Source organism: Patella vulgata, chromosome 3, assembly GCF_932274485.2.
Source record: "Patella vulgata chromosome 3, xgPatVulg1.2, whole genome shotgun sequence".
Lineage (NCBI taxonomy): Eukaryota > Metazoa > Mollusca > Gastropoda > Patellidae > Patella > Patella vulgata.
This window is the reverse complement of record NC_065881.2, coordinates 6,395,408-6,410,608: the sequence shown is the minus strand read 5'-3', so window position 1 is coordinate 6,410,608 and position 15,201 is coordinate 6,395,408. Positions and strand designations below refer to the sequence as shown.

The 15,201-nt window shown below is 38.4% G+C and overlaps 1 protein-coding gene across 1 annotated transcript; it reads left to right on the top strand.

Annotated features, from left to right (window-relative positions):
- Positions 1–263: 263 nt before the first annotated feature.
- On the top strand, positions 264–13,698 carry LOC126815919 (threonine synthase-like 2). The gene is made up of 10 exons (XM_050542021.1): positions 264–328; positions 3,912–4,157; positions 5,037–5,231; positions 6,963–7,115; positions 7,748–7,899; positions 8,948–9,014; positions 9,973–10,118; positions 11,413–11,538; positions 12,597–12,733; positions 13,260–13,698. The coding sequence occupies exons 2-10, from the start codon at positions 3,935–3,937 to the stop codon at positions 13,486–13,488; spliced, it is 1,428 nt and encodes a 475-aa protein (XP_050397978.1). The 5' UTR covers positions 264–328; positions 3,912–3,934; the 3' UTR covers positions 13,489–13,698.
- Positions 13,699–15,201: the final 1,503 nt, after the last annotated feature.

Below are 15,201 nucleotides of genomic sequence, written 5' to 3'. Positions count from 1 at the left end.
CAAATGTTGCTTATTACTGAGCGAGATTCCGATTGCTTGATAATGACTAGAGAAGCCTAGTCGAAACGTCGCTCAGTAATTACTAAATGCCATTCAAACTATTTATGAGCGCCGTGGAGCAGCTGTTAGCTGGAGCACTCAGCGCTATTAAAATTGATTATTATTATTATTATTATTATTGACATTAAACCGGTTTCAGTTACAATCCTTATTGATTTTTATTTTCAACTTATAGTATGTTGTTAGTGGGCTTCCATAAATAAAATATGGCGGCCGATCACTAAAGATTACGGCAAATAGATCAAATCATTGCATAGCGGATAAGTTGGTAATTCATTATAATGGTATAGAAAATCATAAATTGTCAGTGAGTGGGGAGTTGTTAGAAACATTTTCTCGAAATTCGTGGAAATTTTTTTATCGTATTTCGATAAGTTCAGGGTATCGTAGGCCGAATACATCAGGGTCGATTGGTGGTGGCCTGATTAACCCCCATATTAACCCCCATATTATTATTATATAAATATAGGGAGGTCCATTAGTGCCACAATATGCGAAGCAAACTTACTACGGGTTTAAAAATGATACAGTTTGATAATTCGTTTTAAAGGTTTGGAAATTTGATATCTGGAATATCACAATCTGTTTAGCTAATTCCATAACACCACAATTAGCCTTCCTTTGTTTTTGGCTTGTTTTCCACTGGACTTAGACTTGGTTCAGAAAAATTGGACGTTACATCCCATTTTATTTCATTTCATTTGGGAGGTATCCATTCCTTAATAGTTCACACGGACCCTTCGTAATTAATTGACCAAAGAACATGGCGTGTATTCAAATAACACACTATTTATGGATAACAATTACTGTGGTTTATTTCACTGCGACGTTTCAACAAGATTTCACAAGTCGTTATCAAGCATATAACACAAATAAATAAAATGAAAACAAAATAGCTATATATATATACACGAGCAGTGCGAACCCTCCAATGGGATGCAAAATCAGCAAGCATGAACAACTGTCCCAAGCCGTTAAATAAACAATGTACATAGATGGTTATAAACTGTAATTGGTATAGATAAGTGCAAGAATGAAGCCAAAGGATCAAACAATTATTAGCAGGTATAATGAGTCACGAGCAACTGGTCCTGACTGTAAAAACATATTAAATAAATCTATATATATACAGTAATTAGTTATAGATGAAAGTAATAATAAAAGATGAAAGGACAAGTATTATGGGGGGGGTGAAACTGAAGCCATAAGCAGTTAATCCTAACAGTGAAGGCAGTATGCAGTAAAGCAAATTGTAATTGATTTGAGGAGATGTACAAAGTTAAAAGCAATACAAATATTAAAATTAAAGGATAGTTCAGAGACGATGTAAACTACATTTTAATGATGCGATCATACGCTCTTGGAATGTAAATTCCTGGGTCCCTGTTTAGTTTTGGTTCATGCCTGCGTATATTAATAGCTTCATGGGTTCTTCGGTTTCGTTTGTTGTGGCAATTAACAGCTAACTTTTTGACGTTAGTCCAGTTCACTTGGTGGCGCGGGTTTTCAAATAGGTGTTCGGCAATGGCAGATTGGTTGGTGGGTGTTTTCGACATGTGTTCTTTGATTCTGATGTCTAAGGGCCTCTTCGATTCTCCAATGTATGATTCTCCACAGCTGCAGATGACTTGGTAAACACACCCTTTTGGGGAGATGGGTTTGGTGGGGGTTATCTTACCATTTGCTTTTATTAAATCCTTGGTTGTCTTGCCTTTGAGATATGTGGTTTCTATCTGCGCTTCTTGTTTTAATAATCTTCTAATTTGGTGGGAGATGTTTCCGTGGAAGGGTATAAACACTCGTATAGGGGCTTTATCAGGTTTTAGTTTATCTGGTTTTGGTAGGTCGGATAGTGTGGAATTAATAATCTTTTTAACCATCTGTAGCGGATACCCATCGTGTTTGGTGAAAACGTCTGTAAGGTGTTGTACTTCGTGGGGGAGTGTTTCAGGGTCACAAATGTTTTTGGCTCTTTTTGTTAGGGTGGCGACGACGGCTGCCTTAGTGCTGTTAGGGTGGTTTGATTTATAATGAATATACTGGTCCGTGTGGGTTGGCTTTCTGTATACTGAGGTAATTATTTTAGAGTCCTTTCTTTTAACTAGTATGTCTAGGAAAGGAAAACTGTTGCTGGTTTCATTCTCCATGGTGAAGACAAATACGTCGTCGTCAACCTTACGAGACCAGAATAAGGGTTGGAATGGTGCGGTTTCAATGGCTATTTCTTCCAGTGACGTCATGAAAATTTCTGCTATCAGGGGGGATAAGGGACTGCCCATTGGTAACCCATGGATCTGTTGGTAATAGTTGTCTCCCCATGTGAAGTATGTAGATTCGAGGCATTGCTTGATTAGACAGATGATGGTATCGACTTGTAAAGATGTTTCCAGTGGCGTAGAGAGTTGGCGGATGCGGGTTTCTAGGACTTTAAGGGCATCTTCTCTTGGCACATTGGTAAATAGATCAATAACATCGTACGAGAGCATTTTCCCTGGGTTTCTTATCTCTTTGAGTTGGGCGCAAAATTCAGTGGAGTCTTTAATGAACGAATCTGCCATTTTCCCTAGTGGTGAGAGTAATTTTGAAAGATACTTGGCAGTATTGTAATAAACTGAGTCTATGGAGCATATCAGGAGTCTGGCTTTAATTGGGTCTTTGTGGATCTTTATTGATGCTCTAGCGTATGGTGAGCAGGGGTGGTCTGGTTTCAGTCTGTTATGGATGTTGTCGGTGATCTTCTCCTCTTCACAGAGTGATTTCAAAAGCTTAGCATAATCTTTAACATGGTTATTGGTAGGGTCTTTCCTAAGGCGTCGGTAGGTTGAAGTATCATTGAGTAGGTCTTCCAGAAGGGTCTGGTATTCATCTGTGTTCATCACTACTGTTGCCTTACCCTTGTCAGCAGCTACAATGGTTATCTTCGGATCACTGCGAAGGTCTTTTATAGCCTTTTTCTGTTGCAGAGTTATGTTGCTTGCTTGTGGTTTGGCTTTTAGGAGTAGGCCCAGTGATGAAGACGCTGGCTGCCTAACCTGGGGGTGCCATGTTCGATCCCGGTGTTGGCCGAGAACATTTATCGAGATTTTACGGCATAGTTTCCCCGTTTCAGTGGTGCAGGGCCTAGGTCCTGGCAAGGAACAATGCATACGAACCCAATACTCAATAATGAAATGGGGTTTAACGTCCTACTGTTCTGCTCCTAAACTGACAAGGAGTAGGGTCGCCTGTCCAACCTCGTGGGCTTTCTCCGAGTCCTCCGGTTTCCTCCCACTGCTAGAGACCCCTACGCGCAAGCGAATTATTGAAATAAAATTAAACCATAATATGTTAGTTCCGAAATGACCTAGTTTGTGTCGAGTGGACGTTAAACCCCATTTCTCTCTCTCTCTCCAACTGTCAAGGGAACTTTTACGTGCACGCCAATGTGTACACGGGACCTCGGATTTTCGTCCCATCCGAACGACTAGACAGCTGTCCTTGTCAGGCCCTCCGTCCTGCATCACTGACAAGGGGAAACCACGCTGGAAAATCTGGATGAACTTTCTCGGCCAATGCAGCGATCGAACACCAGACCTCAAGGCTAGCGAGCCAGCGTCTTACCCACTTAGTCATGTGACCCCCTCAATACTCAATACTACCAAACTCAACCTCATTTTTGTGAAAAACACGGACAAAATACTTTAATTATATATTTAAAAAATGATTATCAATTTGAAGGTCAATGTCTGGCCATTTCATTACCTCTCTTGATCTCCCAATAGTAACAAATATTTACCCATACTACCAAAAATCAATCCATTTATTTAAAATAATGGGTTGTATCAATTGATCATTAATCTCATGTCTTTCAGATAACCCCAGCTCCACCTCCACAATGAAGTATAATAGTACACGTGGCAGTATAAAGGGCCTAAGTTTTGAGGAAGCTGTGTGCACAGGTTTTGCAAGTGATGGAGGAATGTTGTTGCCCGAGTCATACCCAACTATAACCAAAGATCAGTTAAAGGAGTGGGCTAAGACGCCATCTTATAGATCCTTAGTTAGTCGTATAGTGCCATTATATATAGGTGATGAAATACCTGCACAGCATTTGGAAGGTAGGTTCCAAAATTCTTAACGAACCCAGTCTGATAAAAACACAGATCCTATTTCATTTCGTATTTTTATAATTCAAAATTTCGTTTTATTTGTCTTTACTACACTAGGATTTGGAAAAGTTGTTATATAACCCACGTTCTGGTTGATGTGAGGGAATTAGCCAACTAAACGGTCTGTTGCAGCGAGTTCTAGGCGTGCGATGCACGGAACTGTAGGTATCCTATAGAAGCCTCATCGCTGATTGGTTAATCAAATGTCTGACGTCATAGGTCAAAAGCCGCTGGCAGGACCCCATGACGCGACCACCCGATACAAATTGTCAGATCTTCATGTAGTGTAGGCCATCGAAAGTATAAAAAAACGAAACGAAATATAGATCTGTATTATAATCAGATTGTAACGAACCTAACCGTCCACGGACCAAACTGGGTCACTAGAGGTCGTTTCCATCTTCATGATTCATAACGTTTTAAAGATGCATTATGTAAGAGGTAAATCATCATATTGCAGGTCTTTTATTTTGGCTTCAAATATTATACAAATTGTCATATAGACATTTATTCACATGCCAGGTCTATAATCAACTCTCTAGACTATCTGATGGCCATAATTTTCAACGGATTAATACACAATCGCAATTTCATATTTTAATTTTAAAGTGGATAATCGAAACCTTGTTTAATACCGTAGTAATGGTACTTGACAATCGAGACTATATCGTTAAACCTTCAAAGTCTCATAACTGCACTAAGAATAAAGTAATAAGACTGAAATATTCAATGTAATCATTATCTATTTTTGAACTATTAGTATTATCGCAAGAAAGGTCAACTCTTTATCTAAGAAATAAATCCATAAGCTGTGTTTTATTTTATTAGATTTGTTAGACAAGGCGTTTTCAACATTTACATCACCAGAATTGATTCCTCTACAACGTCTAAAGAATGGTTTGGTTATTGCTGAAATGTTTCATGGTCAGACGTGGTCGTTTAAAGACTACGCCATGTCATGTGTTGGACAATTTCTGGAATATTTCTTGTCCAGATCCAAGAACCACCTGACGTTATTGATTGGTATGTATGCATTTATATCTCATTGCAATTCCTGTACTTTAATAACTGGTTTCGAAGGTACTTTAATAATTGGTTTGGTAGGTACTTTAATAACTGGTTTGTTTTAGTTGGTTCTTTAATAATTGGTTTGGTAGGTACTTTAATAACTGGTTTGTTTAAGTAGGTACTTTAATAACTGGTTTGTTTTAGTTAGTACTTTAATAACTGGTTTGTTTTAGTTGGTACTTTAATAACTGGTTTGTTTTAGTTGGTACTTTAATAACTGGTTTGTTTTAGTTGGTACTTTAATAACTGGTTTGTTGTAGTTGGTACTTTAAGAACTGGTTTGTTTTAGTTGGTACTTTAAGAACTGGTTTGTTTTAGTTGGTACTTTAATAACTGGTTTGTTTTAGTTGGTACTTTAATAATTGGTTTGTTTTAGTTGGTACTTTAATAATTGGTTTGTTTTAGTAGGTACTTTAATAACTGGTTTCTTTTAGTAGGTACTTTAATAACTGGTTTGTTTTAGTTGGTACTTTAATAATTGGTTTGTTTTAGTTGGTAATTTAATAACTGGTGAGTTTGGTACTTTAATAACTGGTTTGTTTTAGTTGGTACTTTAATAACTCGTTTGTTTTAGTAGGTACTTTAATAACTGGTTTCTTTTAGTTGGTACTTTAATAATTGGTTTGTTTTAGTTGGTAATTTAATAACTGGTTTGTTTGGTACTTTAATAACTGGTTTGTTTTAGTTGGTACTTTAATAACTCGTTTGTTTTAGTAGGTACTTTAATAACTGGTTTCTTTTAGTTGGTACTTTAATAATTGGTTTGTTTTAGTTGGTAATTTAATAACTGGTTTGTTTGGTACTTTAATAACTGGTTTGTTTTAGTTGGTAATTTAATAACTCGTTTGTTTTAGTAGGTACTTTAATAACTGGTTTCTTTTAGTTGGTACTTTAATAATTGGTTTGTTTTAGTTGGTAATTTAATAACTGGTTTGTTTGGTACTTTAATAACTGGTTTGTTTTAGTTGGTACTTTAATAACTCGTTTGTTGTAGTTGGTACTTTAATAACTCGTTTGTTTTAGTAGGTACTTTAATAACTCGTTTGTTTTAGTAGGTACTTTAAGAACTGGTTTGTTTTTAGTTGGTACTTTAATAACTGGTTTGTTTTAGTTGGTACTTTAATATCTGGTTTCTTTTAGTTGGTACTTTAATAATTGGTTTGTTTTAGTTGGTAATTTAATAACTGGTTTGTTTGGTACTTTAATAACTGGTTTGTTTTAGTTGGTACTTTAATAACTCGTTTGTTTTAGTAGGTACTTTAATAACTGGTTTCTTTTAGTTGGTACTTTAATAACTCGTTTGTTTTAGTAGGTACTTTAATAACTGGTTTGTTTTAGTTGGTACTTTAATAACTGATTTGTTTTAGTTGGTACTTTAATAACTGGTTTGTTTTTAGTAGGTACTTTAATAACTGGTTTGTTTTAGTAGGTACTTTAATAACTGGTTTGTTTTTAGTAGGTACTTTAATAACTGGTTTGTTTTAGTTGGTACTTTAATAACTGATTTGTTAGTTACTTTACCTGGACGTTAGTGAGAAAAATAACCCAATTAGAACGCAAGAAACCATGGCTACTCGCGATAAGCCAGTAAATATTAATATTTGAAAGAAAACTTCATGATGGCAATTGTTGGCGTAAATGTCTGTCATTTGCTTTACAATAAAGACCTATTAAAAATTATTTCAGCTACTTCTGGTGATACAGGAAGTGCGGCAATTTCAGCCGTACGTGGAATGAAATGGGTGGATGTAGTTGTGTTCCTACCAAGAGATCGATGTTCTAAATTACAAGAATTACAGATGACCACAGTTCTGGAAGATAATGTCCACGTTTACAGAGGTCAGTGTGGAAGACGTTTAGTACACATATCTCCTCTTGCTTTCGTGTAAACTAACGGGGAATGCGAAGCCAAGAAGTTCCATCGTGGCTACGCTTCGCGGTGAGTTTACAGCACGAAGGCAAGAAGGCAAAGTTGGTGGTTGGATGGCCGAATGGTTAGCACTGTATTATAAGGTCTGTCATTGAGTCAACTGGCGTGGTTTCGATTCCCCGGTTGTACGTGACAAGGAGTAGGGTCGCTTGTCTAGCCTCGTGGGTTTTCTCCGGGTCCTCAGGTTTCCTCCCACTGCTAAAGACCCCTACGCGCAAGCGATATATTCAAATAAAATGAAACCATTTTGAGTATCTGTGTTGTTTGTTTCATTTCGTTTTTTTTAAATTTGAATGTTTTTATATGTTTTATTTTATTTCAATTGAAATGGTCCCATCTCTAAATTATAATTAGATCTACGTTGCTCATTTGACAATCTGATTAAAATACAGATCTATATTTCGTTTCGTTTTTTTATACTTTCGATGGCCTAGTAAAGACAAGTAAAACGAAATTTTGAACTATAAAAAACGAAACGAAATAGAATCTGTGTTTTATTCAGATAGACCATTTGATTAAAAGCTTATACCTTTGATTTCAGCGGACGGATGTTGTGATGACATGGATGACGTCTTTAGTAAAATCCACGCGGATACCGAGTTTGTGAAACGATATAATATTGGTTCCTTGAATTCGGTTAATTGGGCAAGAATTATGGTTCAAATTGTTCATTATTTCTATATCTATCTAAAGGTAGGCCAGGTATATCCTGAATTCTATATAATTATATTTAATTAATAGAAATAGTTAGTAATTGTCTTAAGGTATATGCTGCTACAGGTAAGAATGTAATGATGCTACAGGTATGGATGTAATTATGAAATGAAATGAAATGGGGTTTAACGTCGTACTGTTCTGCTCCGAACTGGGCTGATGAAGACGGGCATACGCCCCATATACAGTGTGCTATGAGTGAAATTTTACCCGGACAGCGGCACTACGGCCTACTCTTATATCGAATTTCAACTGTCAAGGGATCTTTTACGTGCACGCCAGTGTGTATACGGGACCTCGGTTGTTCGTCCCATCCGAACGGCTAGACAGCTGTCCTTGTCAAGCCCTCCATCACGCCGGAAAATCTGGATGGAATTTTTCGGCCAATGCAGGGATCGAACACACGACGTCCAGGCTAGTGAGCCAGCGACTTACCCACTTAGCCACCGTGATCCCCCGGATGTAATTATGCTACAGGTATGGATATAGATATGCTATGTTTAACAGAGGGTTTAGGTGGACGAGTGCGTTTTAGATCGTAAGTTCTGTCATTAAGGGGGGGGGGGGATGGGATGGCCGAGTGGTTAGCGCGTGTGTGTTGTATCATAAGGTCTGTCATTAAGTCAACTGGTATGGTTTTCGATTCCCCGGTTGTATGTGACAAGGAGTTTGGTCACCTGTCCAACCTCGTGGGTCTTCTCCGGGTTCCCCCTACTGCTAAAGATCCCTACGCGCAAGCGAATTATTGAAATAAAATTGAACAATATGTTAGTCCCGAAATGACCTAGTTTGTGTCGAGTGGACGTTAAACCCCATTTTTTTCTCTCTCTAAAGATCCCAGACTTGTACGTTACACGGAGGAGGGTCGCCTGCCTAACCTCGTGGGTTTCTTCCCACAGCTAAGGACCCTTACGCTCAAGCGAATTATTGAAATAAAATTGAACCATATGTTAGTCCCGGAATGATCTAGCTTGTGTTGATTGGACGTTAAACCCTATTTATATGTTTACCTTGTGTTTAATTTTAGATGGAACCAGATTGTGAGAAGGAAGTTGAGATAGTGGTTCCTACTGGTGGATGTGGAAACATCACGGGTAAGACACGTGATTTTATCACCCAATAAGGTAAGGTATCGCATAGATCGTCTGATTCAGTGGTGTGCGGAGGTTGGAGAACGCTAGATCGGCGACGGTTCTAAACATTTTAGCACGTATGACGTCATATGTGGGTTAGGGCCTGCAGATCTGTCAAAGTCTCGAGATGTAAACCAACAATCCACATATGACGTCATATGACGTAGGGCCGTCTTCGACCTAGCGTTCTCCGCTGAGGTTTTGTGATGCCCGAAGCTAAATCCTGGATTGATTAAATGTCCCCGTAGGTCTCAATTAAAGGGACCATGATAAACTCAATTCATCATATTGTATCTATGTAAATATACTGCAAGGGATTAGGAATATCCAAATGGCGATCATCCTCATCTACGTGTTCAACGATATAATTATAATGGCTGGCTTCGCCTTCGGGATTTTTCGGCGTGGTTTCCGGCAAACCTAGCTCGCTAGCCTGGAGGTCGCTGGTTCGATCCCGGAGTTGGCCAAGAAAGTTCATTGTGATTTTTCGGCGTGGTGCAGGGACCGACTAACAAGGACAGCTGTCTAGTCGTTCGGATGGGACGAAAAACCAAGGTCCCGGGAGCTGGAATTCGATATAAGAGTAGGCCGTAGTTCCCCTGTCCGGACAAAATTTCCCTCATAGTACACTGTAGGCGTATGCCAGTCTTCATTAGCCCAGTCCGAGCAGAACAGTAGGACTGTAGGACATCAAACCCGGTTTCATTTCATTTTTCAATTCTGCACTGACCAGTTTGTGTTACTACTTTCGATGTAAAGAAGGTACGCGCTATCGATGACGTATGATGTGACGTCACACACAGGTCTATACTGCACGCGACCTTATAGGCCAAGCGTTCGCAAAGCCGCTATGAAGCAATTGCCTGAAGTTCTGAACAGTAAAATCCTGGGTAATTGTGTCCCCCTTTTGTATTTACAGCTGGTTGTATAGCAAGAAAAATGGGCTTACCTATTAAATTAGTTTGTGCTGTAAATGAAAACGATTGCGTCGACAAGATTGTAAAAGAGGGTAGCTTCGTGACGAAACCAACAATAAGTACCATAGCACCTTCCATGGACATACAGGTGATCCTTTATATTACTCATAAGATCCGGGTTTGGTTTCTGGGCATACGTAACTTACGCCGTCTGTCAACAGTTAGCTCCGCTTGAAAACAGAAAGTAAGGAAGTTGACAGACATTTTAATTCCTATTTCGACCATTTTATTCGAAAATACTAAGCATACTTCGAGAATTTTTAGAAGTATTTATTCCGCTTCAATTTTTATATGAAATGAAACTGCATACTAAACGAATACTGTCTACAGTTAGCTCCGCTTGAGAACAGACACTTAGTTAGTTGACGGACATTTTAATTCCAATTTCGACGATTTTATTCGAAAATACTAAGCATACTACGAGAATTTTGAGAAGTATTTATTCTGCTTTCATTTTAATATTTAATGTTTTTATATTATTCCGATCAGGGTACGATGGGACATTATGACAATAATTTATGCAATTAAGGCCGTGGTGGAGCGTGGAGCTTAAAGTATCTAAGTCGCTAACTCAATATCATTTCTAAGTCCCAAAATATTAGCGATTTAGCTCCTTTAATGAGAATCGCATGTTCTTAGGCCACTGGAAAGGGGAGGCATTAAATTGGATGGGGTTAGGTATGGTAAGGGCGGAAAGGATGTTAAGGAAAACCCTACACAGTTACATTGTGAAATAAGTAATATATTACTCCGATTAGACAAATTATTTATACAATGTAGATCGTAGCGAGACTTTAAGAGTATCGTCTCCTCTTAGGCCGTTACATTGACAAATAAGTAAAATGTTATTCCGATTGAGCAAGACGACAATAATAATTATAAAATTTAAATTTTGAGACTTCAAGCTATCATGTTTTCTTATAAGCCTACGTTATTATGTACCTCGCTAAATCCCCCCTCCCCCCTCTCTCTCTCTCTTCCGACATTTACTATATGTTGGGTTACCAGACGATTAATTGCCACCATGTTTAAGATGTTCAGTAGTAGACGTGCTCATTATCATTGTTCCGACGTGGTTTCCCCTTGTCAGTTACTCAGTGGTGCAGGACGGAGGGCTTGACAAGGTCAGGTTTCTTGTCTTTCGGATAGGACGAAAAACCGAGGACCCGTGTACACATTGTCATGCATGTAAAAGATCCCTTGGAAGTTGGAAATCGATATAAGAGTAGGCCGTAGTGCCGCTGTCCGGGCAATATTTCCCTCATAGCACACTGTATGGCGTATGCCCTTCTTCATTAGCCCAGTTCGGAGCAGAACAGTAGGACGTTAACCCCATTTTATTTCATTTCATTTCATTTCATTGCTCTGTATGTCTTCCATAGATGCCTTACAACATGGAGAGAATTTGGAGTGTGGCGACAAATGGTAATGGAAATTTAATCAACCAGCTTATGACGGATTTAAACCAAACTTCAAACATTCAACTTCCAGGAACTCTACAGAACCAAGTAATTGAGATTTACTTACCGTAGTGGGCCACGGTGACTCGATGAGTCAGGTGCTCGCTCACCGAGGTTCGATCCCGGTGTTGGCCGAGAAAATTCCCCGGAAGTTTCCAGAGTGGTTTCCCCTTGTTAGTGATGTACATTTGGAAAGGTCCTGGCAAGTGTCTAGTCGTACGGATGGAGCAAAATCCCCCCCCCAATAGCACACCGCATGCAGTATATGCTTAGGACGTTAAACCCCATTTCTATTCATTTCATTTCTTTACCGTTGGACTATGTGTAATGGGTGTAACTGAATAAATTATTAAAGTTCCATGTTAGTCAAGGCACTAGATTATCTGGTAGACAGTTAAAACGGACAGGGTGGGGAGCACAGTGGTCAGTGAAATATTTTTCCCACGCAGGATCATAATTTCACCTCATAGCGTCGCATTGTAATATTAATATACAATAGCAATCTGGTTAATATACAGATCTATATTTCGTTTCGTTTTTTTATACTTTCGATGGCCTATACTGCATGAAGATTTGACCAGTTGTACTGGGGGTCGCGTCAGGGGTTCATACGAGCGGCTTTTGACCCTATGACGTCAGACATTGATGAATCAATCAGTGTTGACGTTTCTATGGGTTTTCCGTGCAGAGGCGTAACAAACCGTTTCATTGGCTAATGCCTCACATCAACTAGAATGCCTGTTATATAACAACTCTTCCAGAAACAAGTGTAGTAAAGACAAGTAAAACGAAATTTTGAACTATAAAAAGAACGAAACGAAATAGGATCTGTGTTTTAATCAGTTTGTAAAAATCCATATTGGTTATTTTATGCCTGTTTTCATTATCCCGGTTGGTGCAGAAATCCAGGTTCATTAATGTATATACAATCACAGGAGTCTGACCTTCTATCCGTATATATATATGCATACACCATGTCCAACCAGACAATATGTGTTTATTATATATTGTCTGGTTGGACATGGTGTATACAGTATGCATATATATACGGATAGAAGGTCAGACTCCTGTGATACAATAGATGTGTTGTAATGTTTATATTACAGGTTCGATCGTATATTGGATCATTCTCAGTTAAAGAAGCTGACATTAAAGCTACTATAAAGAGATGTTATAATGAAAATGATTATATTTTGTGTCCACACACTGCTGTAGCTGTAACTTATCATTACAAACAACAAAGGTATTAGAGGCGTCCATTTTACTTTGAATATGTGGAGGGGTGCATCATAAGGTGTGTCATTGAGTCAAGTGGCGTTTTTTCGATTCCCCGCTTGTACGCATGCGCGTTGTATCGTAAATCTTTCATTGAGTCAACTGGCGTGGTTTCGATTCTCCGCTTGTACGTGACAAGGAGTGGGGTCGCCTGTCTAACTTCGTGGGTTTTCTCCGGGTCCTCTTGTTTTCTACACACAGGCGATTGGTTGAAATACAATAGAACTATATGTTGGTCCCGAAATGCCATAGTTTGTGTTGAGTGGACGTTAAACCCCATTTCTTTCACCCTTACTATTGCACAGCAGTGTTACCATTATACACACATATAACTAACTACTTTCTCGGATTTAGGCCATTATATAAAATGTCCTGTTTTACATATTGTATTTTGGGTACATATCTTCCTTATTTTGTAATTCCCACTGTCCAGATATTGTCAAAATTACTATAACTCAGATTAAACTAAACATCTTTCAATGGATTTTTTCCAGTATTGGTGAAAACAGCAATATGGCTCGAGTTGTCGTAGCAACTGCTTCGCCCAGAAAATTCTCAGAAGCATTACAGGAATCTGGTGTACCATTTAAGTCTGATAAAAGTGTGGCGGAATTACAGGCAGCACCAACAAGGTATACAGATCTAGAGAAGAATGAGGACTGGTTACAGGCCCTGCGAGAAAAAATACTTGAAATAGCAGAAAGACAGAAAACTGTTGACTAAATGTTATATTCAGATATGTGATTAAGTCCATGAATATAACGGCCATTAATTGCCATAGTAAATATACATATTAAAACTGATGAATAAATTGTTAATTTTCTGAATATTAAATATATGACATTAATTGCTTTAGTAACTGTACACATATTAAAACGGATGTATAAATTGTTAATTTTCTGAATATTAAAGATATGACTTTGATTAAATTAATTGAAATTGTTTGTAATTACTCATAAAAATGGTCACATCTGGCAAGAGAATAAAATGATATGTTTGACACTTGACGGACGCTATCTCACAATCGACATATAGGTATATACATGAAATGAAATTGGGTTTAACGTCTTATTGTTCTGTTCCGAACTGGACTAATGTAGACGGGGATACGCCATACAGTGTGCTAGCGGTGGATAGCGGCGCTACGGACTACTCTTATTTCGAATTCAAACTGTCAAGGGTTTTTTTTTACGTGCACGCCAATGTGTTTTCGTACCATCCGTTCTGCACAACTGACAAGGGGAAATCGTGGACCTTTCTCCGAGACCTGTCATGGGTATATATATACAGTAGTAATAACATGATAATATAAATATACATACAAATGACGGAGTAATAGCATAATCTATTGTCCTCCTGTGGTGGCACCATTATTCTTCAGTAGGGATGGAAATGAAATGGTGTTTAACGTCCTAATGTTCTGCTCCGAAGTGGGCTAATGAAGACGAGCATACGCCATACAGTGTGCTATGAGGAAAAGTTTGCCCGGCAACGGCAGTATTCTAATGTCCTCCCGTGGTGGCACCATGAATCTCCAGTAGGGATGGAAGGCGAATGCTAGCGCCAAACGAAAGGTACATGTAATCGGCATTTACACTTTTATATAAATATTTGTATAAACTGATGCTTTGACTTTTGAGTAGTATGAACCCGTCATCTTTGTATCGACCATTTATCGTAGTATTTTAGAGGTGTAAATTCTCTCTTCGGATATAACAGACTTCGAATGATTCTTCAATTTTTAATATACCGAAACATAAATATACATATATATCGTCATACAGTACTGACAGGCAAGTTACTGCACTTAGTAAGGGAACCTAACTAGTGACTGCCTTCAATGTACAAATTTTGTAATATTTAAGGAAAATCAGATAAAAAGATAAAAGTAAATGTAATTAAAACTGACATGTCGATAGATGAACAATGTATAAAAGATTAAACAATATAATAAATCAACAAAAACAATAGATGGGATTAACGTCGTTACCAATGACGGCTTGAAAAGTGGTGACAGGTTAACTACTTATTAGGAAGTTGGCCTTAAAGTGGTTAATTTAAGAAGCATTAATTATATTAGCGATAGCAGATTATCACACCATTATAGTATCAACTGGTCTAATACGTAAGCTTTGAATCATAAAGTCTGGGATTGAGTCAAATGGCGTAGTTTAGATGACACTGTTAAAGACCACAACGCACCGGTCGACTTGTACCCACCTCCCTACAAATAGACGTCGTTCTTTGGCACGCCTAGGGGATGGGTGGGGGGGGAGTCGTTGGCCGAATGGTTAGCACATCTTTGAGTCAGGTGGCTTGATTTCAATTTACCAGTTGTATGTGACAAGAAGTGGGGACGCCTTTCCAACCTCGTGGGTTTTCTGCTAACTAAAGACCCCTACGCGCAAAAAATTGAATAAAATTGAACCATGTTAG

Bases quoted from the DNA above. Each gene is read 5' to 3' on its own strand.
- LOC126815919 (XM_050542021.1), top strand. From the start codon at position 3,935: ATGAAGTATAATAGTACACGTGGCAGTATAAAGGGCCTAAGTTTTGAG. The intron at 7,116-7,747 runs GTCAGTGTGGAA...CTTTGATTTCAG, and splicing joins TAATGTCCACGTTTACAGAG to CGGACGGATGTTGTGATGAC. The intron at 9,015-9,972 runs GTAAGACACGTG...TTGTATTTACAG, and splicing joins TGGATGTGGAAACATCACGG to CTGGTTGTATAGCAAGAAAA.